The 27,787-nt window shown below is 43.0% G+C and overlaps 1 protein-coding gene and 1 non-coding gene across 5 annotated transcripts in view; both read right to left on the bottom strand.

The window, feature by feature from the left end:
• PHEX (phosphate regulating endopeptidase X-linked) overlaps nucleotides 1-13,410 on the bottom strand; it is a 209,309-nt gene extending 195,899 nt beyond the window's left edge. The window contains exons 1-3 of one of the 4 annotated variants that reach the window (XM_070291453.1): nucleotides 12,991-13,254; nucleotides 12,578-12,799; nucleotides 8,442-8,510 (exon numbers count right to left, since the gene is read on the bottom strand). In XM_070291453.1, the coding sequence (XP_070147554.1) occupies nucleotides 8,442-8,510; nucleotides 12,578-12,695 (187 nt within the window). In that variant the 5' untranslated portion in view covers nucleotides 12,696-12,799; nucleotides 12,991-13,254. Of the gene's footprint in view, nucleotides 1-8,441; nucleotides 8,511-12,577 lie in introns of all 4 variants that reach the window. The other 3 variants (XM_070291454.1, XM_070291455.1, XM_070291452.1) reach the window with 3 other exon arrangements.
• Nucleotides 1,982-2,088, bottom strand: LOC138931307 (U6 spliceosomal RNA). The gene has a single exon (XR_011446549.1). It is a non-coding gene; the product is annotated as a U6 spliceosomal RNA (small nuclear RNA).
• Nucleotides 13,411-27,787: the final 14,377 nt, after the last annotated feature.

The following is a 27,787-nucleotide window of genomic DNA, read 5'->3' as shown; positions in this document are numbered from 1 at the left end:
TTCATCTTCCACATTAAATCCCTTTGAATGGAGCCCTGAGACTGCCCTCTGAAGAGGAGGAGGTAAGGCCACATGAAGAAAGACCAAGCTACCACCAATGGCCAGGCATGTGACTGAGACTATCATGGACCTTTCAGGCCAGGCAAGCCTCCAGCTAAATGCAGCTATATGAATGAGCCTAAGGCACAGACACGACTGAGCAACTTCACTTTTACTTTTCACTTTCATGCATTGGAGAAGGAAATGGCAACCCACTCCAGTGTCCTTGCCTGGAGAATCCCAGGGACGGGGGAGCCTGGTGGGCTGCCGTCTATGGGGTCGCACAGAGTCAGACACGACTGAAGTGACTTAGCAGCAGCAAGGCAATCTCCACAGAGGAACCCCACCAAACCCAAGTCATCATAAGAAATATTAAATCACTAATTTCAGGCCTTTAAGGTTTGGGGTGGTTTGCTCCACAACAAAGACTAACTGAAACAGAGGCCCACATGCAATATCTCAATGTTGAAAAGATCTATTTACAATATATTATTACTTTCATAAAGACCTGGAGGGTCAGGTATGGATTCTTGAACCCCTTGACATTTAGGGAAGCTCTGAGAAATGAACCCCTGAAGAGATCCAAAGAGGCCCTGAAAGGAAGCTTGGGGCCATCTTACAGGGGATTCTGGGTTGCAGAAGGAGAGGGCTGCTGCTTTGGCCCCACAGACTCCTTGTCCAGGGCAGAGGTGTGGCCAGAGCGGGGCAAAGTGGAACTTTCTAAATGAGGGGCCCAGGACAGACACCTCTCTTGCCCAAGTCTAGGGGCAGAATTGGCTATCTGTATAAGTTAACAGAAAGACACAGTAGACTGACCTGCCATTTTTTCCTTTCTTAAAGCCACACTCAAGTCCATACAGAAGATAACCAATAGAAATTTTGTGCGTACCTAAATATGTATCCACAAGCTTAAAAAAAAAATCTTTCATTACAAAACGAGAAGGTCCCCAAATTCCTAATACTAAACTCCAACTCTCTTTCAACTGTTGGCTACCACTCTAACCTAAAGATATGCACCAAATCATTTTTTTAAGGGGCAGCCAATATTTTAATGACATTGGAAAGATGACATCCTGTGTGATTGTATAAAATTAATTGTATAAAAATTAATGCCAGAATACATTTATGTTTGAAGTAATGGAAACCCAATGAGTTTTCAGCTAAACATGAATTACTAGCCAAAGAAGTATAATCTGTATAAATGTAGATATGCATACTACAGTTTGGTTATGTGTGGTTCTTCCAGGTTTAAAAGTAAGGCTACTTATTTCCTTAGCCAGACATTCTATGAAAATTTCAAACAGCTTTATGTCTTCGATGAAGTGAATAATATACAAGCACCCTAATCGCTACAGAACTTCAAATTTCTCACCACTCTCAATCCTTCCACACACCCCACCAAAAAGCAAAAAAAAAAAATAAAGTGGTTTAGAATCTAAGTTTGACAAAGTTTAAATTAATATTTTTATCTTTCTTCTTTTTTTAATTAATTAATTTTAATTGGAGGCTAATTACTTCACAATATCATAGTGGTTTTTGCCATACATTGACATGAATCAGCCATGGGTGTACATGTGTTCCCCATCCTGAACCCCCCTCCCTCTTCCCTCCCCATCCCATCCCTCAGGGTCATCCCAGTGCACCAGCCTGAGCACCCCGTCTCATGCATCAAACCTGGACTGGCGATCTATTTCACATATGGTAATATACATATTTCAATGCTATTCTCTCAAATCATCCTACCCTTACCTTCTCCCACAGAGTCCAAAAGTCTGTTCTTTACATCTGAGTCTCTTTTGCTGTTTCACATATAGGGTCATCATTACCATCTTTCTAAATTCCATATATATGCATTAATATACTGTATTGGTGTTTTTCTTTCTGACTTACTTCACTCTGTATAATAGGCTCCAGTTTTATCCACCTCATTAGAACTGATCCAAAAAATATGGAATGCTTCACAAACTTGTGTGTCATCCTTGCTCAGGGGCCATGCTAATCTTCTCTGTATCGTTCCAATTTTAGTATATGTGCTGCCAAAGTGAGTGCAATATTTTTATCTTTCAAAATTAATTAGGTTGTCTCCAATTACAATTTTTGTTTCTGCTACTATTTCATCACTAATATGTAATATGAAAATATGTTAGGACACAAAGTTTTCATTTTAGTTTATATTTATGGTTAATCAGGCTCTGCAGTCACAGAATGAATCTGCTGTGTGACACCTCAGGGACATGGATCACAGAAGTTTCAGTCCCATACAATATTTAGAGTCGCACAGAGGAGCCTACACACACATTTGTGTTCACATAAGCACACTGTTTTCTGGCTACCTTCCCAAATCCCCTAGTCCCCAACCCTCAAATGTATCCCATCTCCTCAGTGTTCTTGCAGGTATCTAAACTGCAAGATCAGCTCTGACCTCAGTCCTGATACAAAGTAGAGAATACATCACTCACACTGAATTTGGAACTGAGCCCACTAAGTGGAAAAACTCCAGCTACAGCCTATCAATTCATCATTCTCAGTTCACAGCTGGGCACAGGGTTGCACCTTCTGCAGAGGAGCTGTGACTTAAAATTGCAAGGGACCATAATTGTCAAGACACCAAAACTCCTTTCCCCCTATTCAGTTCATGGATAAAACTCAGGGAGTCTTCTTTTAATAAAAGAAATACGATGACAAAGAAACTCTGCGAAATGCCAGGCTATGTACTCCTCAAGTCATCACATACAAGACAAATTGCTATTTGGTCTCCAGCTAGCATTTGTGTAGTAGAGGTGGAGGCACTACTCCTTATACCAGCCTGACTTTTTAAAGTTTAACAAGGGCTAAAAGTGGTGGGGTGGGTGGTAACTAATACTGAGCGGTTTCCCTCTGTGCCAGGAACTATGCTAAGCCCTTCTCAGGCAGGGTAGCCTCATCACGTACTCCAGACCCAGACCACCTGATTTTGAATGCCAACACCACCATGCAATAACTATGCAACCTTAGGTGGGTTACTTAGCCTCTCTGTATTTTAGTTTCCTCATCTGTAAAATGGGGTAATAAGAGCACCACATAGGATTTTCATGAGAATTAAATGAGTACATGTAAAGCACTTAGAATAGTGTCAGGCACACTGCCAAATAAATACAGTTGCCAGATAAAGTACAGAATATCCAGTGAAATTTACATTTCATATAAGTGACTACTTTTATAGTGTAAGTACTACCAAATATTTCATGGGGGCATACTTGTACCAAAAAAAAATTTGTCATTGTATCTGCAATTCAAATTTAACTGGGCATCCTGAATGTATGCATGTAGCTAAATCTGGAAACCATACATACAAATTTGCTATTACAATTTCACAAACACTCATGCTAAACTCTTGAGGCCAGATGTTTCAGAGCTCATAGAGTCTAGAAAAGCAATGCAATGCATAAACCACAGATGATGTAATACTGCCAGCAATTTCTGAAGTAGCACTCCTGAAGCAAACACATTAATAATTCTATAGGGAATAGAGCACATTCTCTGAAGAGGGATGAACAATGCCTAAAACAGCCTCACATGAGTTAAGATATAGTTTTGCCATCACAAGAACTGACGCCAGGTCCAATCTTGCCAACTGAATTACAATGCTCTCTGAGTAAGGGGCAAAGGGTAGGACATCATGGACCTCCACTTCTAGTACTACCACCATCATTGTTTTCTTCTATTCTCATAACCAGCATGATAAATTAAAAACTCTTCTCTGGTGGCTCAGTAGTAAAGAACCAGCCCGCCAATGCAGGAGAACTGGGTTCAGTCCCCGGTCGGTAACATCTCACATGCTGCAAAGCAATTAAGCCCTGTGGGCCACAATGATTGAGCCTGTGCTCTGTAATGAGAAGCCACCACAGTAAGTCCACTCACCACAACTAGAGAGTAACCTCTGGTCTCCACAACTAGAGAAAGTCCATGGGAAGCAACAAAGGCCCAGTGCAGAAAAAAAAAAAATTCTTTTTCCCATTTTACAGATTGTGAAACTGAGCCATAGGTGGGTTTATGTATTTAGCCCAGATCACACAGCCTGTATGTGGCCAGATCAGCCTTCGAACTCAAGTTAGCCTCTCTGCTCTTATCCACTACCACCACTATCATTAACAAGTCCTTTCCTTGTTTCCTCACTTCTTTGTATTCTTTCTCCACCTGTTATTCTGAAAGAGGGATTAAGATGTGACTAGAAAAGAGAAGGAAAGGCGGCACCTCAGAAAAGATGGCACCTGCTCGCAAAATGCCCAGAAAGCCCTTCTCCCAAACCTCATCCTACAAGCAACACAAGCACCCAGCCCCGAGGAAGACACGCACGCAACACACACTGTGCCAAGGCAGGCATGCACGCGATGCACGTGGCACTGAGGCAGGCATGCACGAGACGCACGTGGCACCGAGGCATGCACGCATCGCACGTAGTGCCAAGACAGGCACACACACGGCGCCAAGGCAAGCACACATGCAGCCCCGAGACACACACACACATGACGTATGTGGCACCGAGCCACGCACGCATGCGACACACGTGGTGCCGAGACAAGCATCCACATGACACATGCAGCACCAAGGCAAGCATGCACGCGGCACCGAGACACACACACACACACACACACACACACACACACACACACGTGACGCACATGGCGCCGAAGCAGGCACGCACGCACGTGATGCACATAGCACCGAGACACGCATGCACGTGACACGTGTGGCCCCGAGGCAGGCACGCACGGGACGCACAAGGCGCCAAGGTAGGCACACACGTGGCACCGAGGTACGCACGCGGCACCGAGGCACACACGCACACAGCACCGAGGAATGCACGCACGCGATGCACGCGGCGCAGAGATACGCACGCACGTGATGCTTCTAGCCCCGAGGAATGCACGCACGCGACATACCTGGTGCCGAGGCAGACACACACGCACGTAGCACCAAGGCACGCACGCACGCGACGTACGTGGCGCCAAGGCACCTACAAATGTAACGCACATGCGGGGCCGAGGCACGCACATGACGCACGCGGCACCGAGGCACGCACGCACGTGACGCACATGGCGCCGAGGCACGCACATGACGCACGCGGCACCGAGGCACGCACGCACGTGACGCACATGGCGCTGAGGCACGGACATGACGCACGCGGCACCGAGGCACGCACACACGTGACGCACATGGCGCTGAGGCACGCATGTGACGCACGCGACGCACGCAGCGCCAAGGCAGGCACGCACATGACGTGCACACAGCACTGAGGCACACACACACACGGTGCTGAGGCATGCATGTGACACACATGGCACAGTGGCACACACGCACCTGACGTGCACGCAGCGCTGAGGCATGCACGCACGAGGTGCTGAGACACTCACGTGATGCACGCAGCGCCGAGGCACGCATGCGCACTCAGCAAGGCTTACACTAAAAACAGCTAGCAAGGGAAACAAGCTGTCAGAAAGCAACGGGATCAGTGTCATTCTTCAGGCTTTACTTTTTCATTATTGGATTCGTAGTATAGACAAAACTCATGAAATAAGTGGTCCGCTATACAAAAACTCCAGTAAACTCAAATTGAAAGTTTGAGTTCAAAAATGTAAATTTAACACATCTGCGAGACCCGTTCCATAGCCAAAGCACAAAGGGACATCAGGTCTAAAAGCTGTCCTCTGATAATCCTACCTGGTCCTTCATCCTACTCCAGGTCACCCTCGCTCCACTGGAGAAAACCCTGGGTCATCTGCTCTGCTGGGAACGAGAAAGAACCTGGGAATTTGCACTTTTTTTTCACCCTTTCTGGGACAAGATAAAAAAGCTGCAACAGTTGTCTAGTCACTAGACTCCAGTAGGTCTAATGTTATGAAAAAATGGAGCAAGACAGGACTAGGATCCAAGAAAGTTACCTGGCATGGCTTCTGGCACACGGGCACAGATGGACCAGAGCCAGACATGAACTTGAAGCCCAGCCCTGCCGCTAACTCAGGTTATGACCCTTAGCAAGCTATTTAGCTTTTGGAAGCCTACATTTCCTCATCTGCAGTTGGGCCAGGTGATAGCACCAACTTCATGGGGTTCTTATGAAGACTTTGTGAGATGGCACATGTAAGTCACAGAACATATTGCCTGGTTAAAATGTGTGTCAGCAGGATCCTCTATGATCCACCTCCCAGAATTCTGGAAATAAAAGCAAAAATAAACAAATGGGATCTAATTAAAATTAAAAGCTTCTGCACAACAAAGGAAAATATAAGCAAGGTGAAAAGACAGCCTTCTGAATGGGAGAAAATAATAGCAAATGAAGCAACTGACAAACAACTAATTTCAAAAATATACAAGCAACTTATGCAGCTCAATTCCAGAAAAATAAACGACCCAATCAAAAAATGGGCCAAAGAACTAAATAGACATTTCTCCAAAGAAGACATACGAATGGCTAACAAACACATGAAAAGATGCTCAACATCACTCATTATTAGAGAAATGCAAATCAAAACCACAATGAGGTACCACTTCACACCAGTCAGAATGGCTGCGATCCAAAAGTCTGCAAGCAATAAATGCTGGAGAGGGTGTGGAGAAAAGGGAACCCTCCTACACTGTTGGTGGGAATGCAAACTAGTACAGCCACTATGGAGAACAGTGTGGAGATTCCTTAAAAAATTGCAAATAGAACTACCTTATGACCCAGCAATCCCACTGCTGGGCATACACACCGAGGAAACCAGAATGGAAAGAGACACATGTACCCCAATGTTCATCGCAGCACTGTTTATAATAGCCAGGACATGGAAACAACCTAGATGTCCATCAGCAAATGAATGGATAAGAAAGTTGTGGTACATATACACAATGGAGTATTACTCAGCCGTTAAAAAGAATTCATTTGAATCAGTTCTGATGAGATGGATGAAACTGGAGCCGATTATACAGAGTGAAGTAAGCCAGAAAGAAAAACACCAATACAGTATACTAACACATATATATGGAATCTAGGAAGATGGCAATGACGACCCTGTATGCAAGACAGGAAAAAAGACACAGATGTGTATAACGGACTTTTGGACTCAGGGAGAGGGAGAGGGTGGGATGATTTGGGAGAATGGCATTCTAACATGTATACTATCATGTAAGAATTGAATTGCCAGTCTATGTCTGACGCAGGATACAGCATGCTTGGGGCTGGTGCATGGGGATGACCCAGAAAGATGTTATGGGGAGGGAGGTGGGAGGGGGGTTCATGTTTGGGAAAGCATGTAAGAATTAAAGATTTTAAAATTTAAAAAATAAAAAAACTAAAAAAAAATAAATAAATAAAATATTTTTAAAAAAATGTGTGTGTGTGTAACTTAAGAATGAGACCAAAAAAAAAAAAATAGACTGGTGGTTGTCAAGGAGTGTGAGATTAGCAGATGTAAACTCTTTTACATATAGGTGGTTAACTGGGTCCTACTGTATAGCACAGGGAACTAAATTCAGTGATGGTGGTGGTTTAGTTGCTAAATCATGTCCAACTCTTGTGACCCCATGGGCTGTAACCTTCCAGGCTTCTCTATCCCTGGGATTTCCTAGGTAAGGATACTAGAGTTGCTTGCCATTTCCTTCTCCCAGGGATCTTCCCAACCCAAGGATCCAACTCAGGTCTCTTGCATTCCAGGTGGTATCCTCCATTGCAGGCAGATTCTTTACCAATTGAACCACCAGGGAAACCTGTGATAAACTATGATGGAAAAGAATGTATACGTACTGTGTGTGTGTGTGTGTGTGTGTGTGTGTGTATAGTATATAGTATAGGTATATATATACTATATATAGTGTGTGTATATATATATAGTATAACTGAGATTGCTGTACAGCAGTAATTAACACATTGCAATTCAACTAAACTTCAATTTTAAAAGTTTTTAAAAAGGACTCTAATAACACAGCTATCTAACCTAGTATCTTTGTATAAAGCCTCAGAGTTTAAAAGCCCTTTTACCTATGTCTTTTCCATTTTAATCAATGCCACTGCCCAAAACCTAAGTATTTCCTTGATTCTCTGTATTTTTTTACAGCCCACATCCAGCTAAGGTGATAGGAATGTCGATGGTCTCTGTCTTCAGGTTTTAAGAAAGGCCATTCAGTCTTCCAAACCCCTTTCTGATTTCCTTATAATGACTTGGAATACTGCACAGCTGTTTTATTGCAAGAAAAAAAAAAAAGCAGGAAACCTATATTCCACACTTCACACCAAGACTTGAAAGTAAAGTTAAAATTTCATCAGAACTGCATTTCATACTTGGTAAACCTCAAACAAGCAAAATACTAAAAATACCACCTGTTTTCTCCTCCACTCCCCAAGGTACCATACTTATAACTTGACACAGGGTGGAAAACTGACTTACCAGCTTCGATGCATTCTGGCTTCAGGCAGTACTCTGGTTTAGCATGGAGACTTAAGAAACCTTGACTCACTGAAAAAACAGACCAAAATAAATGACTGGCTTGCAGCAGACCACCAACAGGTAACCCATTGTCAGGCACACTTATGAGACGTTTGATATCTATTCATCCTTCCCTGTATTGACACCACATTCAAAAATCCTCTTGGCTCAGTGTCACAGAACCAGACTCTGGTCACTAGCTAAGAAACCTTGGTGAGACTCTTGGTTGCTCCCAAACTTGGTTTGCTTGAACATGAAGACAAGTGGGCACAACTAAACCTGCGCTTCTTAGAGTGGGGTCCCAGGGGCAAAGGCAGCACAGCGACACCACCTGGGAGCTAATGAGAACTGCAGATAACCAAGCCCTACCCTGACCTTCAGACTCACAAACTCTGGGGTTGGGGCCCAACCATCCTCATTTTATTTATTTAATTTTAATCTCTTTATTTGTTTATGGCTTTCCCGGGTCTTCACTGCTTTGCATGGGCTTTCTCTAGAGAGTTGCGGTGAGTGGGAGGCTACTCTCCAGTTGTGGTGCACGGTCTTCTCATTGCAGTGGCTTCTCTTGTTGCAGAGCACAGTCTCTAGGCGCGTGGGCTTCAATAGTTGTGGCACAGGGACTTAGTTGCCTAGCATGCATATGGGATCTTTCTGGACCAGGGATCAAACCGGTGTCCCCCGCACTGGCAGGCAGACTCTTAACCTCTGGTCCACCAGGAAAGTCCCATTTGCATTTTAACAAGCCCTCCATGTTATTCTGATGCACACTCAAGTTTGAGAACCATTTGGTTAAATAATCCCTAAAATCTCTATCTCCGATTATCTGTGGTTTAAGTCTAATCATTTCACTTTTTGTTTACAACTACATTCTCATTTTAGTGATGGGAAAATGGAAAGTTATAGAGTGTGTCATTTGGACTAAATCCAGAGTGTAAGGAGAAAGCTAGCATATGTGGCATTTAAAGTTCTGCATCTTATCTAAACCATTCATATAGATACAGCCCATAAAAGGAGGAAGAGTAACAGTGATTTTTTTTTCTGTCAAGAGAATCATTATCTGCCTGTCCTGTACTCCACACCCGCCTCCCAGCAGGCCCAGCCCAGCTACCACACAGATACAGCTTGGTGGACCAAGTTTCCAACTACTTCCACCAAAACAAAACAAAACAGAAACCCTACAAGACCTAAGTAGCTTTTCATCAATGTATTTCCCCCGCCTGGCTGGCAACTTTCTGCAAATGTTTGGAGGGGTGCCCTGTTCATAAACTTCAGGTGGCACCTGGACGTTAGCAGATATGAGTTTAGCCTTTGAAAATATTTGTGGTAGCCAAGGAAATTGTGGGGAATTCATTATGGCTGTACTCTGTGAGCAGAAATAAGGAATCGTTTGGAAATGTGGCTGTGGGGAGATGGAAGGTAGAGGGTGAAGGGAGGCCAAGGCCTTTCAAGGTATCCTCAGCAGAGGAAAAGTATCCCTATGATTCTGCTAGAGATGGAAGACCTATATATCACCTGCCAGTGTGGCAATTTGTGTTATTTATTAACCCACATTCTAAGAGGAGCCTGCTTTTTCTTTGTTCTTTTCTCTGCTGCCATCCTCCAGTCTTTTTACCTGTGTTACATTAAACATTCAAGAAAATTGCCTATGAAACAAACATCTCAGGCCTATTTTTAAGAAAAGTATCTTAAAGTTATATTTTTATTTCTTTAGAAATCAAAAAAAGTAAAAATATATATGTGGAGCATAACAATTAGCATGAAATATTTCAATATGCCTTGGTGATTGAACCATAAATTTTTCCCTTCAGTCTATTACTATATGTTTACCAAATGTTCTTTAATGAGCATGTTTTTTTTTTTAATGTGGAAAAAGAAAGTTTATTGTAAATAATAATATTTTATCATTCTGGACAATACCTTCTTGATACTAACCTTATTTTATTTTAGAAAGAAGATAATAAAATAATTAAGCACATTCCTTTCAAGATACAAACTTCCAGTTATAAAATAAATAGGTCATGTGGATGTAACATATAGCCTGGTGACCGTAGTTAGTAACACTATATTGTATATCTGGAAGTTTATAAGAGAGTAGATCTTAAAAGTTCTCACCACAAGAAAAAATATCATTTGACAAAAATACCATTTCCTTTTTAATTTGAGAGCATACAACTACTTAAAAGCAAATGTCTCTGAATGTATACATCCAAATGGACATGGCCACCTGAAGCAATACTTCTCAAACTTTAATTTGCAAATGAATCATTTGGGAATCTTGTGAAAAATGCAGATTCTGAATCAGTAGGTCTCGGGTGGGGCTCCAGCTCCCAAGTGATGCGGATGCTGCTGGTCCATGGACCACACTTGGGAGTAGCGAAGGCTGAGGGAGAATTATTCTCCAACGTCATCACACCTTCTCTTAAAGATTCTAAGTGAGAGAGAGCCAAGTTATCGGGAACATTGGAAAGTTATTTTTTTTCTATTTTATGTAGGCCTCCTTACCCATAATAGCATCAACTGGCTTGATGAACTTTACTGTGCTTGAAAAACTTTACAGCTGATCCCAAAGGATCATCTTCTCTCAAAGAACAAAGATTTGGAATCCCCTAATTCTAATGGTTAGGACTCCACATGGCAGAGGGCCTGGGCTCAATCCCTGGTTGGGGGACTAATATCCCACAGGCTGAATGGTGTGGCAAAAAAAAAAAATGCTGCCATCAAGAATATTCTAATAATATGCTACAGCCTCAGAACTCTCATAAGAGTGGGAGGAATTTCAAAGAAGCTTCAAGCAGCAGTAACATCATTAAAAAGAGAACATATTTTTACATAAACAATAATCACTTGGATTTTTAAGTTTGGGAGTGTTTGCAAAACACTGATAGTCTAACTTTGTAGTCACTTCTCACACAGTGCATAGTCCTTGACATTATCATTTTTCCCCCAGTTGTGAATTTCAGGATAGGACACTTGCCTAAACCCCAAGTGCCAAGAAATTTCACAACAGTTTTTAAAAGCCTCAAGTTCAGTTGCAGGAATAGGAGATTCAGTGATAAACCCATCTAATTTCCTAAATCTTCAGCCACAGAAAACATGGAAAGATGGTTTGCTCGTTTAGCAGTTTTCAACCACACAACCCTAACTTTTTAATGGTTAATTACTGGCTTTCCCTTGCCAAGATAAACATGGCCGCCTGCATCCTGCATATGCCAAGGTCTGTTTCCAGGCTTGCTACATTTCAAACAGCACCTAGACTCTCCTCAGGAAAGGGCTTGGACCTACATAATTTTCAAGCTAATGAAATAGTATAGGCTGCATGAGAAAAATACAAAGGAGAACAGTCAAAGATTCAGAATGCCTAAAATCTTAGAACATCCCTCTCCCCTTTCTAAGATATTTCATTCTTTCTCATAAGAATATGTTTTTATCATCATATATACTCTCTGGGAACATCATTCTCACCAACAGTCATTAAAATCAATGAATCACAATACCTTTCAAATCTTGGGAGGAAAACCTCTGTTTTCCTTCATATTAACTTTTAAATCTAATAGAAAGAGTTAAAATTTTATTCCACCAGAGTTACTAGATTGGAAAGGAATTGAAGAATACCACTAAAGGTGCATTTTAAAAGACTGATTTGTATTTTGTGAGTTAAATTTCATGAGTCATTCAGGCAAACATTGACAAAAATCAAATGGAAAGAAATTCCAGCATGGTTTGATCACAATGTAAAGTCTTTCCTCACCAAATAAATGAAAGTATCTGACTATGAATTCGTCAACACTCATTTTGCTAAATGTAATACATAATAAAATGTTTGCCTGAGGCAACCAAGTCCTCCAGCCACTCGAAGCCACTTTATACCCACTTCACATTTTGGATTATGTATTTGGTACTTGGGCATTCATATTTATTTACCTTCCTAAAGAAAAAGCTTCCTTTCATTTGTGTATTTAATAGAAACTAAGGACGCACCACCTACTAACACAAGCGAACAGCCCTCCACCTGCATCCTGACAAGGTTTGCCAGAATTAAGTGCAAGGAAACCACTGCACAGTCACCCAGTTCCCTGGCCTCCAGTGCCCCCACTTACCTAGAAAGAGGACTATGCCCAGCACCAGGGTGACACCAACGAACACGACCAGGGCGATTCGAGTGCCTCTGTTGGCTGTCTTTCCAATCTCCATGCTGCTCCCTGTTTCTGCCTCCATCGGGAGAGACAGAGAGGCCAGTTAAGAAGAAAGTCGCTTTCTGTGGTTTGGTGGCTGGTCTCAAGAGTCTGTTAGGCGTTGACATCCAAAGTTCTCATGCTCTTCTACTAATGGACAGGTTAAAGAAAAAAATCCTGTCAGGAAATGTCCTCTCGCCACCCTTTCTCAAATAATTCTTCACAAATGAAATGAAACCCCAAATATTGGTTGCCTTGCCTTTCCCCCTGACCAGACAAAACAAACAGTGGTTGCTTTATCTTGGTGCTCTCCCCCAGCAAAGTCCCTCTCAACCGACCGTTTGGCAGGCTCTTCTCTCAGGCGTTCCGAGTGTACATGTTTTACTATGTTGCTGAACAGATGTTTTAGCTATTTAAATGTATAGTCACTTGGGGAGGAAAACACAATTGTCTTTATCAAAACTGGATTCTCGTCAAACTCCCCCAAACCATGATAAGTTAGGTGGCAAGGATTCTTCGGACCCTCTTCAAGATCTCAAAGAATCATATAATTCTTTTGCCATAAGCATTCTGCTCGCCTGAATTGTCTTCATCAAAGATATTCTTTCAGCGTGCAAGTCCCCTTTTAAAGCCTTCTAAGAGTTCCGGGGATATCCTGGAGCATTTTATTTTCGGAACTTTGTGTATGACACCATGTGCCAAAAATCAGAGTCATAGCCCAGTGCGGTGCAAAGTAGCAATTAAGACAACCTACAGAGGCTGATGGTTTGGACTGGAACTTGTTTTTAAGGAAGAAGGAAAAGCACTTCCTTTCTGTGGTGCTAAGAATTGTAAAAAAGGCGAATAAGTGTTCAAATTAAGCTTATTAGCAAGCACACAAGATATGGCAAGAGGGTTCTTCCTTGCGTGTTTTGATGAGAAGTACACCTGTGTATTTTGCCCTCCAGCACCACCACCAGTTAGTACGTTCTTGTGTTTTCATTGAGCCCCCTTCTCAGCAGGTTCCCCAGGATGAACTCAGAGGTTATTGATTTCACTGGAAAGACTGATTAATAACTGGTTCTTTGATTTCTTGGATTATACTAACAATTTAAGTGATAAAAATCTGCTTTCTTCACGGGGCAGGGCAATTGATATTTCAATGTTATTATTACACCTGATTAAGTTTTGCTGGAGGTCATACAACAGTTTGGAGTGGAGCTGAATTCAGCTACATCTGGAAATCAGGAGAGTGCTTTTCTTATACAAAACTTCCGCCCACTGCCTTAGGGGTTCATACAAAGGCTCTGCAGACAGTCCTGTAACACCTGTTACCTTACTTTCTGCTCATTGCATGCGCCCCCCCCCCAAGCCAGAAAAGCACAAGCTTTTGTCCAAGTTATGACATCATGGTATGTTGTAGACACTCACTATGTGCTCATCAACTGCTGGTTTATTTTGGTGTTATTGTTCCAATAACACATCCTAGCAGGCCTTTGACTTCTAGGATGGGATCCTCCCAAGAGTTTTGGGACTTGACTCCATAATGCTTCTTAGACTGCAAGCTCCATGAGGTCAGGAATCATATCTGTCAAGTTCAGTGCTGCAGCCCCATCAGCCACAGTCTGGCCTGCAACAGTGAAGGGAGAAATACAAGCAATGAAAATTATACCAGTCAGCTCCAGCCACTTACTCTTAAAACACAGCTTCAGGAACCCCAGACACTAGTGTCTTTCAGCCTCCTGATTCCTTCTAGATGCTCAAATGGTGATAATACTTCACACAGGTATAGCAGTTTCATATCACATTTAAACCCCATGGTAAACCTATATATGGGGCTTCCCTGGTGGCTCAGCAATAAAGAATCCACCTGCCAATGCAGGAGACCTGGGTTCGATCCTGGGGTTGGGAACATCCCCTAGATAAGGAAATGGCAACCCATTCTAGTATTCTTGCCTGAAAATCACATGGACGGAGGAGTCTGGTGGGCTACAGTCCACAGGGCTGCAAAAGAGTTGGACATGACTGAGCGACTAAATATTAACAACAAACCTTTATACTTGCTAGCAAAGGTATTTTTCTCTCTGTTTTGCCCCCAGGAATGCTGAGGTCCAAGGGTTGGCCTCTGGTGACATAGGAAAAGCTGGAAGTGGAAAGATAGCAAGGGGATCACTACCATCTCCTATGCACAGGGAAGAGGACACACTCAGAAGCACAACACCAGGAGCACATCTTCCCTTTCTCCTTCCTTCTAATCTCCTCACACCTTTCCAGGTCCAGGCTGGTGATTGTGAGTTGACAACTGGAAACCTTGGACTGGCAGTTTCCCCAAAGATGAGGGCAATTGGGACTTAGTCTGAAGCACACCTGTCCATCACATAACCACATGGATTCATCCCTGAGCACTTGACTGCTCAGTGAAAAGCCTTTGAACCCAAAAATAGTTCTATTACTTGTAACAGGAAAATTATGGAGCATTTCATCCCAAATGAAGATATTTAAATATAGATAGAAAAATGTATTAATTGAACAATGAAAATAGGTCTTTTCAAAATGTCAAAAATAAATAGTTCATATAATGTAATGAAGGTTTATTTTACCCACCAAAGGACTAAAGGAAGACACGAGAGTAGGCGGGGATTGGTGGAAGAAAGGGTACAGGTTAATCATTCATCATCAGGCGCATTCGTCATTCTGTGCCATTGTCTGCACTAATTTTTCAACCTTTTTAGAGATGATTATTTTGCACTCAAACTGCACTTAAAAATAAAGTTGTAGCACAGAAAAAAGACCTTTAGAGCAAAATAAATTCAAAGCACTGTGTACTCAAAAGAGACAAAAGCAGGGATCTGCTAACTAGGGCACAAGGCCCACTGCCTGTTTTTGTAAATAAAGTTTTATTGGAACAAGGTCATGCCCACTTGTCAATGTATCATCTATAACTGCTTTCATGCAACGAAGTCAAAGTTGAGTAGTTTTGTGACACAGATGGTATGTGAGGCTTAGAATACTCTCTGGCTCTTTAAAGTTTACCAACCCCTGAACTAACAACTGCTGCCTCTTCACCTCACCTACATGGCGCACATAAAACAAAATGGTCACTGACCACACTTGACCTCCTTCTGAAAATCATTCTACTTGATATTCTGTAAATACAGGCTGTTGTGTCAAGGAAATTGGCCGATGTGTCTATGCCTGAAATTGTAATATTTAAGTTACAGCATATTGTTTAGTGTGTTTTGAGGTGAAAAGTCAGTATTCTGCCATTAAAAAGAAGTGGGATTTGCCCCCCCCCAAATGTATAATTTCTCAATAGCTGTAAAAATTAGTAAAGTAAAAAGGCACTGTCCAAGTGAGTCTATTAATAGTTGGGTCTGTGCCAACCCAGTTGTTTCAGTTAAGAAGCTCCAGGCGACTTCCCTGGTGGTCCAGTGGCTAAGACTACACTCTTGGGACCCTTGCAAGGGTCCATGTTCAAACGCTGGTCAGGGAACTAGATCCAGCATGACACAACTAAGATCTGGTGGAGCCAAATAAATATTTTTAAAAAGAAGAAGAAGCTCCAAGACTATCAGGAGCCTTAACTGGAATCAATTAATGAATCAACAGAAGTTTCTTGAGCTTTTCTCAGGTGCCTGGCCCTCTGCAAGGCCTGTGAGGGAAGACAAAGAAGCTATGCCAGAGAGTCCAGACTGGGAAACTGAACTTGGGCCAGAAAATACGCAAAACGCATGGCAACTTAGTTACAGAACACTACAGGCCAGCAAGTGTCTAGAGAAGTAGAAATCTCTGAGCAGTAGATTTGTTGGGAAGACTTCCAGAAGGAGGACCTGCAAGACTGGACAGATTAGGGAAAAAAGGAAGGCTTTCAAATGGGCCAGACCCCACCCCAAGAGGGGACTTGCCTGGGCATTCACATCTCTGCCTGCAGAACTCACAGGTGAGACTGTTTATCCAGAGACATGAATCTGGCAATCTCAGCCCAACCCCAGTGGCCTGGAAGACAACCGGAGGCAAGTCTTTATGCTAGACATGAGTGCATCTGGCCATTACTTGGATGTTTGGGGTCTTCTGTTTCTGGCAGTAAAATCCCATGTGGGCCACAATTTCAGTGAGAGGGAAGGAAATGATTCAAATCCTGAACAATGTACTCATCCATTCTCTGGAAGGAGGAGGGAGTGAGTGAAGGGAAAAGAGGGAGAGAGAAACTAAACAATGAAAACTCAGAGCTGGGAGCTGTGGCGGGGCTCTGTTATTTGTTGGCAGGTCCATCAGACTATGGAGCGGTCAAGATCCAGGCCTTCCACTAATGAAACTCATTACTTATATCTGATCTGTTACAACAGAACACCTTAGCTAGGTGTTCTGTCTCCTTTTACAGATGAGGAAACTGAAGTTTGGAGCTAGTAAGTGATTTGCCAAGGTCACAAAGCAGATATTTATCTTAGGGCCTGAGGGGTTTCAAATTCCAACCTCTTTACTCTGTGCCATGTAAATTTGTTTATCTCCCTCAGGTAATTAGCACAGTTAGGTGTAGCATGTCAAAATGACACTTGAGCTGAGGAAAAGCCATAAACTATGGATGTGAGAGTTGGACTGTGAAGAAGGCTGAGCACCAAAGAATTGATGCTTTTGAACTGTGGTGTTGGAAAAGACTCTTGAGAGTCCCTTGGACTGCAAGGAGATCCAACAAGTCCATTCTGAAGATCAACTCTGGGATTCTTTGGAAGGAATGATGCTAAAGCTGAAGCTCCAGTACTTTGGCCACCTCATGCGAAGAGTTGACTCATTGGAAAAGACTCTGGTGCTGGGAGGGATTGGGGGCAGGAGGAGAAGGGGACAACAGAGGATGAGATGGCTGGATGGCATCACTGACTCGATGGACATGAGTCTGAGTGAACTCAGGGAGTTGGTGATGGACAGGGAGGCCTGGTGCCTGCGATTCATGGGGTTGCAAAGACTGAGCAACTGAACTGAACTGATGCTTCCTCTAATTCTCTTGTTTAAAAGACATGAGGTTTTATTTCCTTAATAGGAACAGCAGCCATAATTTAGTATGGGGAAAAAAGCTTTTGAGTTGGGGAACAAAAATAACAATACATAAAACATCTCCTGATTTCCTGCTGCTAGTAACTGAACGGTAGGAAAGATATATAAATTTGAAGGTATCTAGCCATGAATTGTACTTGTTTACTTCTGAGCCTAAAGGGGGCTTTTATTGCCTGATTTTCTCACCTCCTGGGCCGTACATCTTCTATTTCTTCAGGATGCCTCCACTTTATGCATATTATCATTGGTCCTTCCAGCAGTTCTAGGATATAGGACTCTTCTCCCAGGTTTTACAGAAAAGGACACTGAAGCTGGCAGAGGATAAGTAATATTCCCAAGGTCACCTGGTGGGTAAACGACAGGGCCCAGTTGGAACTCATATCTGTGTGGCTCCTGTTTTGAGAGGCACCCAGGATTTGTTTTAAACAGGCATGATAAAATGACAGACACAAAGACAGGCTTCGAAAGAAGAAGAGTATTACACTTTTCAAGAGGAAGGTGTCAGCTACAAATTGGCATTTAACAAAAGCATTGCTAACAACTGAACAACAAAGGCATTTGCCATCTGCATCTACATAGACTGAACCCCATGCTGCCATACCTGTTGACCTTCAACAATCCCTGAGGGAGTTCATGGTGGAGTGGGCACTCTGTGCTCCAGGGAATCTAGGGGGACAGGTCTTCAGATAGTTGAATGTTTTTAGGAACAGATTTTATTATCTCAATCCTTGCATCTGCTCATATCTAGAGAAGCATTAAATCCCTTCATGGTGACGTCACATCCTCATGACTAACAAGAAAGCTTTTGTAAAATGAGCCCTTAATGGTACTGAACTCCCCCATCACCAAAATCTTGTATATTGACCTTCCCCCACTGCCACTTTGGAGCAGTCTCTTGGAGCTATCTGAGATGCTGTGTCCTGGGCTGCGGTCCTCATGTTGCCCCAAATAAAACTTAACTCGCAACTCTCAAGTTGTACATCTCTTTTGGTTGACAAAGGGATATGGGGAAGCACTAGGGTTGGTCGGACAGCAGGAGGGGAGAGGGAAAAGTACGAGCAAAAAGGAAGAAATGGGCGAGCCTGGGTAAGTAACTGAACAGGTTTACAATGTGAATAATTTCAGCAGGCTCTGGTCTACCAGAGTGGTCTCTAGTTGCCCAGTACCTAGGCCTGGGGTGATCAGGGCAGGGGGATACGGTCCTGGACACTGCACAAGCCTGATCAAAAGAGGCAGGTGGGGGCATGGACTCAGGGTTGGTTGCTTTGCATTTCAGAGGCAAGGTATAAGGCAAGTCACTCACTGTTAGCTAAACCTTAGAGGGGCCACCCCACTGCTTCCAAAAGGCCTGAAGATGTCAAAAATCATAAAATATAGAAAAGAACAAGATTAATAGCTACAAAACCCATGAGATTTTTTTCCAGAGCACTCTACTTCATAAAACTTCTATTAAAACATGGTGACTATTCATCCAACTAGTACTTACCTACTACATCCTCAAATTGATCAGGCCCACCCTGACCCCTCAGTTAGACTACTAACATCTTTAAATATAGCCAACTGTTCAAGGATAGCTTACTCAGCTCTGTTTCTGAAGGCAAGAGGCATATGGAGAAGCAAGGCACGAGAATCTTCTAGAGGGCTAGGCTCTATCCCTAGGGTATCTAATCCAGTAGGTTGGAAATCTGCATTTCTAACAAGCTCCTGCGTGCATGCGTGCTAAGTTGCCTCAGTCATGTCTGACTCTTTGCGACCATATGGACTATTGCCCACCAGGCTCCGCTGTCTGTGTGATTCACAAGTCAAGAATACTGGAGTGGGTTGATGTACCCTCCTCAAGGGAACAAGCTCCTAGGTGATGCTACTACTGCTGGCCTGAGGACCACATTTTGAGAACCAGTGGCTTAGAGAAACCACTGAATCTCTTTACAGTGTATTAAGGTAAACTCAAGAACTAGCAAAAGTAAACATTAAACTTATGTATTGAAACCAAGGATGATATTCAAAATATCTAACAACCAGTATGGCATGGCATTCACCAGGGGCAGGGGCCAGTCCTGCTATGGCAAGCTGTTACCATTTCATTAAATGAAGTGGAGCACAGGGTATCGAATAGTGATCCTTCTTCAACAAAAGACCACAGGAGGAAGTACAGGGCACACCACACTGGAAGGTGGAGGCAGAGTGCAGACAGAAAGAGGCGGGACCTGGGGCACAGGCCTCTCTTAGGGTCCTGGGGTGGAGTTGCTTGGGGTTCCCGAGTAAGGCCAGATGGATCAATTCAAAGCAAAAAGAGGACTGTGGTCAGCTCCACAGGGGTCTTATCTAAGAGTCACCCAAGGGGGCTGACTCTGGGAGGGGGGAAACAATCACAAGGGCTGCTGTGGGCTGTTCTCTAGGACAGCAGTCCCCAACCTTTCTGGCATCAGGGATGCATTTCGTGGGAGACAGTTTTTCCACAGACCGGGGGTGAGGGGATGGTTTTGGGAGGATGCAAGTGCATTACATTGACTGTGCACTTTAATCTAATGCCGCCGCTGACTTGACAGGAGGTACCGGACCATGGCCTGGAGGTGGGGGGACCCCTGATCTAGGACATGCACTTGTAAGAGAAGCGAGCTTCAGCTCAAGGCCCCCATAGGCCGCTTGGCCAAACAAAATGGATGCCGAGGCAGCAACACCAGGGAATAAGCAGCTTAGCAAGCATGACATCTAGTTGCTAGATCTCGAGGGTCCCAGGAGCAGGCTGGGGTAGACAAGGCTGCAGGGGGCCCAGAGCTGCAGCCAGCCACAGCGAAGTAAGGAGGGGCTTCAATATTTAACAACAGCTGCAGCCACAAGGGTATGAACCAACTGAATTGCAGTCCTGAGTCAAATTTCAAGTGGACTTTTGATGATACTTAAAACTCTTCAGGGGCTGCCAGTGGCTTTTAGGAAAATGTCAAAATGCTTCATGTGGAGGTCCTACGCGACTGAACCCATGCCATCTTCATTGGACCGACAGCTCCTCATTTTACGCCCTACACGCCAATCATTCTCAACCTCTTCAAGTTTCCGAACACGCCAAACTTCACCTAGCCTCTATGTCTTAAAAAAGATTTCTCCTCTTGCCTGGAAAATCATTTCCTCAGGAAACTCAGATTCATCTTCTAAGACTCAGCTCAAACTTTGCCTCCTCAGGGAAGTCCTCCTGGACTCCTCTTCCTCTCAAGGTCACAGGCAACCTGTCATATTCAGATTCTATTATGATCGTCTCTAGAAGAATTCACCACATTAGACGACACGTAAGGTGAATGTAGGCTTCCCAGGAGGCTCAGTGGTAAAGAATCCACCTGCTAAGTGGGAGATGAGGGTTGGTCCCTGGGTCGGGAAAATCCCCTAGAGGAGAAAATGGCAACCCACTCCAGTGTTCTTGCCTGGAGAATCCCATGGACAGAGGAGCCTGGTGGGCTGTAGTCCACAGGGTCACAAAGAGTCAGACATGACTGAGCGACTAAACAAGAATAAGGTGAATGCAGGCATTTATTATTTATAAACAGGTATTTACAGGTGAATACATCCATTTTAAGAGGGGCTTTTTGCAAGCTTTAATATGTCTAGAAGTAGGGTGTACCTTATAACTGGTGATGTGGTTTAAGTTGACAGAGTCTGTCTTTCTTAATGGTACATAGTATTGTGGTACATCTTCAATCAACTGTATTTTATATTCAATGAAATAAGCTTTTCTCCTTCCCGTATCCACATCATGTGCAATACTGTGCATGGAGGATATGCTTTGACTCTCAGCCCCTCTCAGACCGTCTGGCATGTTTAATGTGAGGCCCACCAGCTCACTTTCCAAGCTCCCTTGCCAGCTGGGGCATCCATGGGCCATTGGAGGGCAGCAGGCAGGTAGAAGCCTCCTGTGGGTTTTGCTTGCTACCCCTGGTTATGCCCATGGCTCCAGCAGGAGCAGGGCCAGAGGTGACAGCAGCAGAAGTGTGTGGGACTGTGCCTCCTGGAGTCCCACTTAGCAGCAGCCACCACGGGGTGAGCATGCTCAGGCTCAGGATCGGCTCCTTTGCCCCTTAGGTGGCAGTAGCAGCAGCAGCTATCTGCAGTTACTGAACTCTGGGTAGCATCACCCCCTCTTTGCGCCTTCTGCCAGTTGGTTCCAATACCTTTGGAACCAATTCCCAGCATTAAATACACTCTCTTTGAAATACCCAGAGTGGAGGAAAGAGCCTCATCTCTCAGGGTCTCAATTTTGCCATCTGACAAATGGAGACAATAATAGTCTATCTCGTATAGTTTTTTTTTTTTTTTTTTTTTAAGATGAAGCGCTTAAAACAGTGCCTGAAGAAATGTTAGGCATTATTATTGCTGTGCTTCTCAGTATTCTGCATGTTTTGTCACCCACAGATATACCTGTAGATGCTTCTATTGTTTCTTTTTTCAATGCTTATTCAGGACTATCTAAGCCTATTCAGACAGGTTTGTTCAAGGAGGGAAGGAGGAAGGAAGGATGAAAGAATGGAATGGAAAATACAGGAAGGAAAAGGAAAGGGAATGGGACCAAAGTGGGGAGGCGAGGAAAGAGGAGGGGAGGGGAGGGGCAGAAAGGGAAGGCAGCAAGGGCTCAGGGCATCAGCTACTTCCCAAGAGGTGTAGGGTGATTTGCTTACCAGCAGACCATCAGCCTGGCTCCCTCTCTCATCCATGATCTCAGAGTCACACCAACTCCCGTTCTTCCCCAACACAAGATACACAAATCAATCTGCCAAAGGCAGTGCTAATGATTTTCTCTCTGCCTGGAAGCTATGTGAAAATGGCGCTTGTCCTTCACATACCAATACATATAGAAAATGCATGAAGCAATAAGACAGATCACCCAAGAGAAAAAGTGGACCAAAGACTTGAAGAGACACTTCAAAAGGAGGTTACCCAAGGAACTGATAAATACATGAAAAGGGGCTCAACTTCATTAGTCCTGAAGGAAATGCAAATTGAAACCACAACAATGTCCCTCTTCTCTGGTCTCTTCTCTCCACCACAGACCCTGGTGGTCCTCCAGTCCTATTCCCATTGGTAGTAAGAGCATCCAGGTGAGAACATACACCTGTCTGCTTCCTCTTTGAGCTGCTTGAGGGCTGAGATCATGATCTGGACATCTTTTCACCCCAGGACCAGAGGGAGGAAGCAATAAACATTACAGGTTGGACACAACAGAAATCCCAACGAGATGACAGAAGTCAGCATGAAAAGACTGGGTTCAGAATGTGATTTTGCAGTGGGAAGAAGAAAACGGACTAGAGAGGAGAAGTAGCAGAGCCGTTCTCTGAAGTTACTGGAAACAATTAGGACAAGAGGGAAACCACTTCTTTCAAGACAGTGGCCGAATGTCTGTTCACGTCTCCTCTGCTGTAACTCACCACTGGATTCCTTAAGGTCAAGTGCTCTCTGGGTGCACTTAGCCTGGTTTTTATCAGAAGAAGACATATCCCTGTTCTCTAGAACTTTCTGTCAATAGAATTTTCAGTGGGAAAAAAAAAACAAACGTTGGGTACACATATCTTCTACAAATGGAGAAAAGAAACTATGATGAGATTTTGACATTTCAACTGATTTCTAGCTTTGCAATGCATTTGAAAGTCTTTTACTCTAAAAAGAGCTCGCTTGACAGAATATTTGCCATTATTCCCAAACATAATGAGTATTCACTGTCCATATTTTTAAAAAATTATAATACAGTTCCTCAAGCTCATTTCTACATTAAATTGTGAGACTAGAGCACAAATGCAGGTCTATGCACATGTCATTTAAAGCCAGAAACCAGGCTGCAAACTGTTAAATCAAGTATTTATATTCTAGACTCCTAGTTCAGTTCAGTTGCTCAGTCGTGTCCAACTCTTTGCGACCCCATGGACTGTAGCACGCCAGGCTTCCCTGTCCATCACCAACTCCTGGAGCTTGCTCAGACTCACATCCTTCGAGTCGGTGATGCCATCCAACCATTTCATCCTCTCTCTGGACTCCTAACTTGTAAATATAACTCTTACCCACCTGGAAACCCACGTTCCAATTCAAGATCCGTAAGTTCTGTGACATTCCATGTAAAACCATGTTGGCACCCCCTTTTCTCTGCTCCCTTCCCCCATCCCAGCAGCCCCCTGGGTGTAGGCAGTCTTCCATCATCCATCAGGCTCTGGGATGATAAACCGAGGAGCACCCTATGGGCCCTGGAAGTGGATGCTGAGCAGTTTGGACAGGAACTTTCAAGTCTCAGGGATACAAACTGTGTTCTAGAAGAGGACAGAGGTGCAGCCCCCAGCACTTTGGGCCTGTCTCTGGTGGCGAGGGGCACAGCTGGAGGAGAGCCAGAGGGAAACCCTCTTGAAAGAACAACCCAGGGCAGGTCCCCTCTTTGTCAGTTCCCAGGGCAAAAACGTAGCCCTTATCACACAGCTTACAATTTAAATCCTTTCACATCCAACCTATTCCAATAGATTTAAACTACAAGAATGTTTTTTTAAAAGAAGAGAAATATAGACCTCAGGTGTTGGGAATGATCTACCTACTGCAACTGAGGGCTTTGACAGCTAAAACCAAAAGGAAAAGACCTCAGTTAGATGTTCGTAAATAATGTATGCAAGTTCATTTGTTTAAGTAGACAGTGTTTTTCAACGTGTCAAATTCTAGGAACATTTTATTGTGTCAGTATCGTATAAAATTCATCAGGTGATATATGAATTTCAAAAATGTAATACATTATACCAAGAGGAAAGATCATTTGTCTTCCTAAGGAGGTGATACGACATTACACAGTAGACTGCCTTGCTGATATTATTAGCCATGAATCCCATTTGGAATTTACTGCTCATCTCAAAGGCTTAGCATTATTTAACTGTAATAACTCTCAATCGTAACCAGTCAGACGATCGATTCAGTTTAATCACTGATGTTCCTGTAATGGTGAAACACTGAATTATTTTTGTTTGAAGCTAGCACACCAAGTCCCATGGTATGGTATAATTAAGAACAACTGTTTACTTTTTCTTAAATTCAACACCCCTCACCCCCACCTCAAAAGCTAGACATTAAAGTACTAAATATAATGATCTTGGTAAACCAAATTGCTAGGTTCCTGGCAGCCCTTCCCTGCTGTTTCCCTTAAACATTTCTATCTGAAATGATGATGAATAAAAAAAGAAAAAGAAAAGAAACCTGGAAAATATACAGCTATCCCTTCACTGTATCGTCCACCTAACCATCAGAGTTTCCATTCCGGTGCTAAAAAACACTCCCTCCCTCCTTCCTCTGTCCCTTTCAGACCATTTTAGATTGTTACTTGCACTGTTTCAAACGTCCACGGGGCACTCACAAGATCCAGAGACACCAGCCCATTATTTTATGTCTGTGAGTTAGTCTCCCCAAGCAGACTGGGAGACAGTTTTGAAGGTCTTCAACCATCTTGGTTTGCTCGGTACTCCACGAGGGCCTGATCCATGCAAGTACCCTAATGTTACTGAATAAACAAACGATCACCTTGTTGCCCTCCTGAACTACACGGTATTGAGAGTTATTTTGGCATAAAGAGTATCAGTTCCCCACAGAAGTGAGTTAACCCAGTGCATCACCACTATAAAGTTTAAGAATATGAACATTAGAAAGTCTCACTATAAGATACTGGATGAGTTCATTCAGTCCCACCAGGTAGGGAATAACTCTCAGAGCTTAGTGGCAAAGACAAAGACTGATGCAGCATGCCCTTGTGAAATCTTTTTCAAGTGTACTTTGTTTCAATTATATTTTATAATCATCAGGAGACTAGCCTTGGCTATGCTTTAAGAACACTGCACTTAATCCGAGCTTATTTTTCAGAGGCAAAATTGAAAATACATTAGATCCTGGAAATGCTTAGAAGGGAATCATTCTGAGTGGCATTGCAGTAACTGGTCAACACGTCTGGCAGCTGGTGCCTTTCATCCCCTCTACTTTCAGCTGTCCTCTTTCTGTTCTTCTTTTGGCTTGTGAGATCTTAGTTCTCCAGCCAGGGATGGAGCCTGTGCTCCCTGCAGTGGAAGTGCAGAGTTCTAAACAGGGGAGCACCAGGAAATTCCCACAGCTATTCTCTTTTAAACATGTTTTAAAACTGTCAGCAGCCTCTGATCTCTTTTGGGAATAGATAGGTTATCAAGCATGAATAAAGGCCTTAACACATTTACTAGCATTTGAATTCTTCCCAAGATGCAGCTTCCTTTTGGTGGATTTCATTATTAAGTTTGTTCTCTCCACAAACTTAATAATCTCAGGTATAACTACCACTTTTTCAGAGCATCTTTGGTAATTTGTTATAATCCAGTTATTTAGCTTATAAACGGCCCCACATAACTTACCTGTTCATTTAAATGTTTAACATTTAAAAATAAATTGTATAGTGGACCATCATAAAAAAATTTCATCTAAACTCTGCTCAACATATTTTTCCTTTTGGCAATATTCTAGAATGAAATACAATCCACTGGCATTCTGTGGCCATCTGTATATCTTTTTAAAGTACATTTCTGGCATAGCCCCACCAACTATCACTTTCTCAAAGTCCAAAAAAGCTGTTGGACCAAGAGACAGGCTTATGAATAAATGGATAACTTAATGCATTTCAAATCACTGGGGAATGAATAGACAATTTAATCAAGGGTACTGGGACAAGTGGTGACCACAATGGAAAAAAATAACTTCACAATTCATAGCATACCAAAAACACAAAACCAAAACAAAAAACCCTCCTCACATCCTACAAAAAAAAGGGGGTGGGGAATGCCAGATGAATGAAAGACCTAATTATGAAAAGTAAAAATTAAAACACTAGAAAAAATATGTATATATATGAGAAAATCAAACTAGGGAAATGTTTCTTTTAAAAAACACAATAAACAGAAACCATAAAGGAAACAGACTGACAAATTTTATTGCACTCAAATAAAAAATGTGCATCAGAAAATACTATTAATAAACAAAAAGACCAAGCATAGCCAAAGCTAGTCTCCTGATGATTATAACATGTAATTAAAAACAAAGGGCACCTTAAAAGATTTGACAAGGGCAGATTGAGAGTAGATGCTTATAAGAAGATAAACAATACAGGATTATTATCTCAAAGATATAAGCATAATACATCAATAAGAAAATAAAAACCCAATAGCCAATGGACAGAAGAGAGACATTTTTCTAAAGAGGGAACATTGGCTGGCCAATTAACTTATAAAAATGTGCCCAACCTCATTCCTAATCAGGTGAATGAAAATATAAATCACAGTAAATTACCAGTTCACCCCTCCAGACTGGCAAAAACTTAAAAGTCTAATACAGCCAAGTCCTGGCAATAAAGCAACTCCCATGTCCTGGTTGTGAGAGTGTAAACGGGGACCCCAGTTTGGAAAGCAATTTGGCAGCATCTAATAAAGTTGAAGCCTGGAGAAGCAAACATGGGAATGTTCCATCATCTGATTTCTTTTAAAAGCAGTGGAAGCTTAATATAGGGGGCAGTTTGGTTGTATTAGCATAAATTCTGATTTTGCAGAATTCACTTCTGAAACCTGATACTTGCTAGTAAATAATAAAAGCTAACATTTGAGCACTTAGTCTGTGCCAGACACCACTCTGAGCACGAATTATTTTATTTGATCCTCCTAATGATCCAGAAAAAGGTTGCTGTAGACTGAAAGTTTACGTGCCCTTGCCCCCCACTGAGTCCATGCTGAAATCCTAATCCCCAGTGAGATGGTATGAGGAGGTGAGGCCCTTGGGAGGTGACTAGGTCACAAGGGTAAAGCCCCCATGAATAGGATTAGTGCCCTTATAAAACAGACTCTGGAGAGCTCCCTTAACCCATCTGCCACATGAAGGCACAGAATGAAGACAGTCGTCAATTAAGAAGAGGGTCTTCACCAGATGCCAAACCTGCTGGCACAACATCTAGGCTGCACAGATTCCAGCAGAGTGAGAAATACCAACGGGGTCTACTGTAGCACATGAAACTCTGCTCAGTGTTATGTGGCAGCCTGGATGGGAGGGGGATTTCAGGGAGAATGGATACATATATCCATTCATCCATGTATATGTATGGCT

This window comes from Ovis canadensis, chromosome X, assembly GCF_042477335.2.
Source record: "Ovis canadensis isolate MfBH-ARS-UI-01 breed Bighorn chromosome X, ARS-UI_OviCan_v2, whole genome shotgun sequence".
In the NCBI taxonomy this organism is placed as follows: Eukaryota; Metazoa; Chordata; class Mammalia; order Artiodactyla; family Bovidae; genus Ovis; species Ovis canadensis.
The sequence above is the reverse complement of the archived record's forward strand: the minus strand, read 5'-3'. Positions and strand labels throughout refer to the sequence as shown.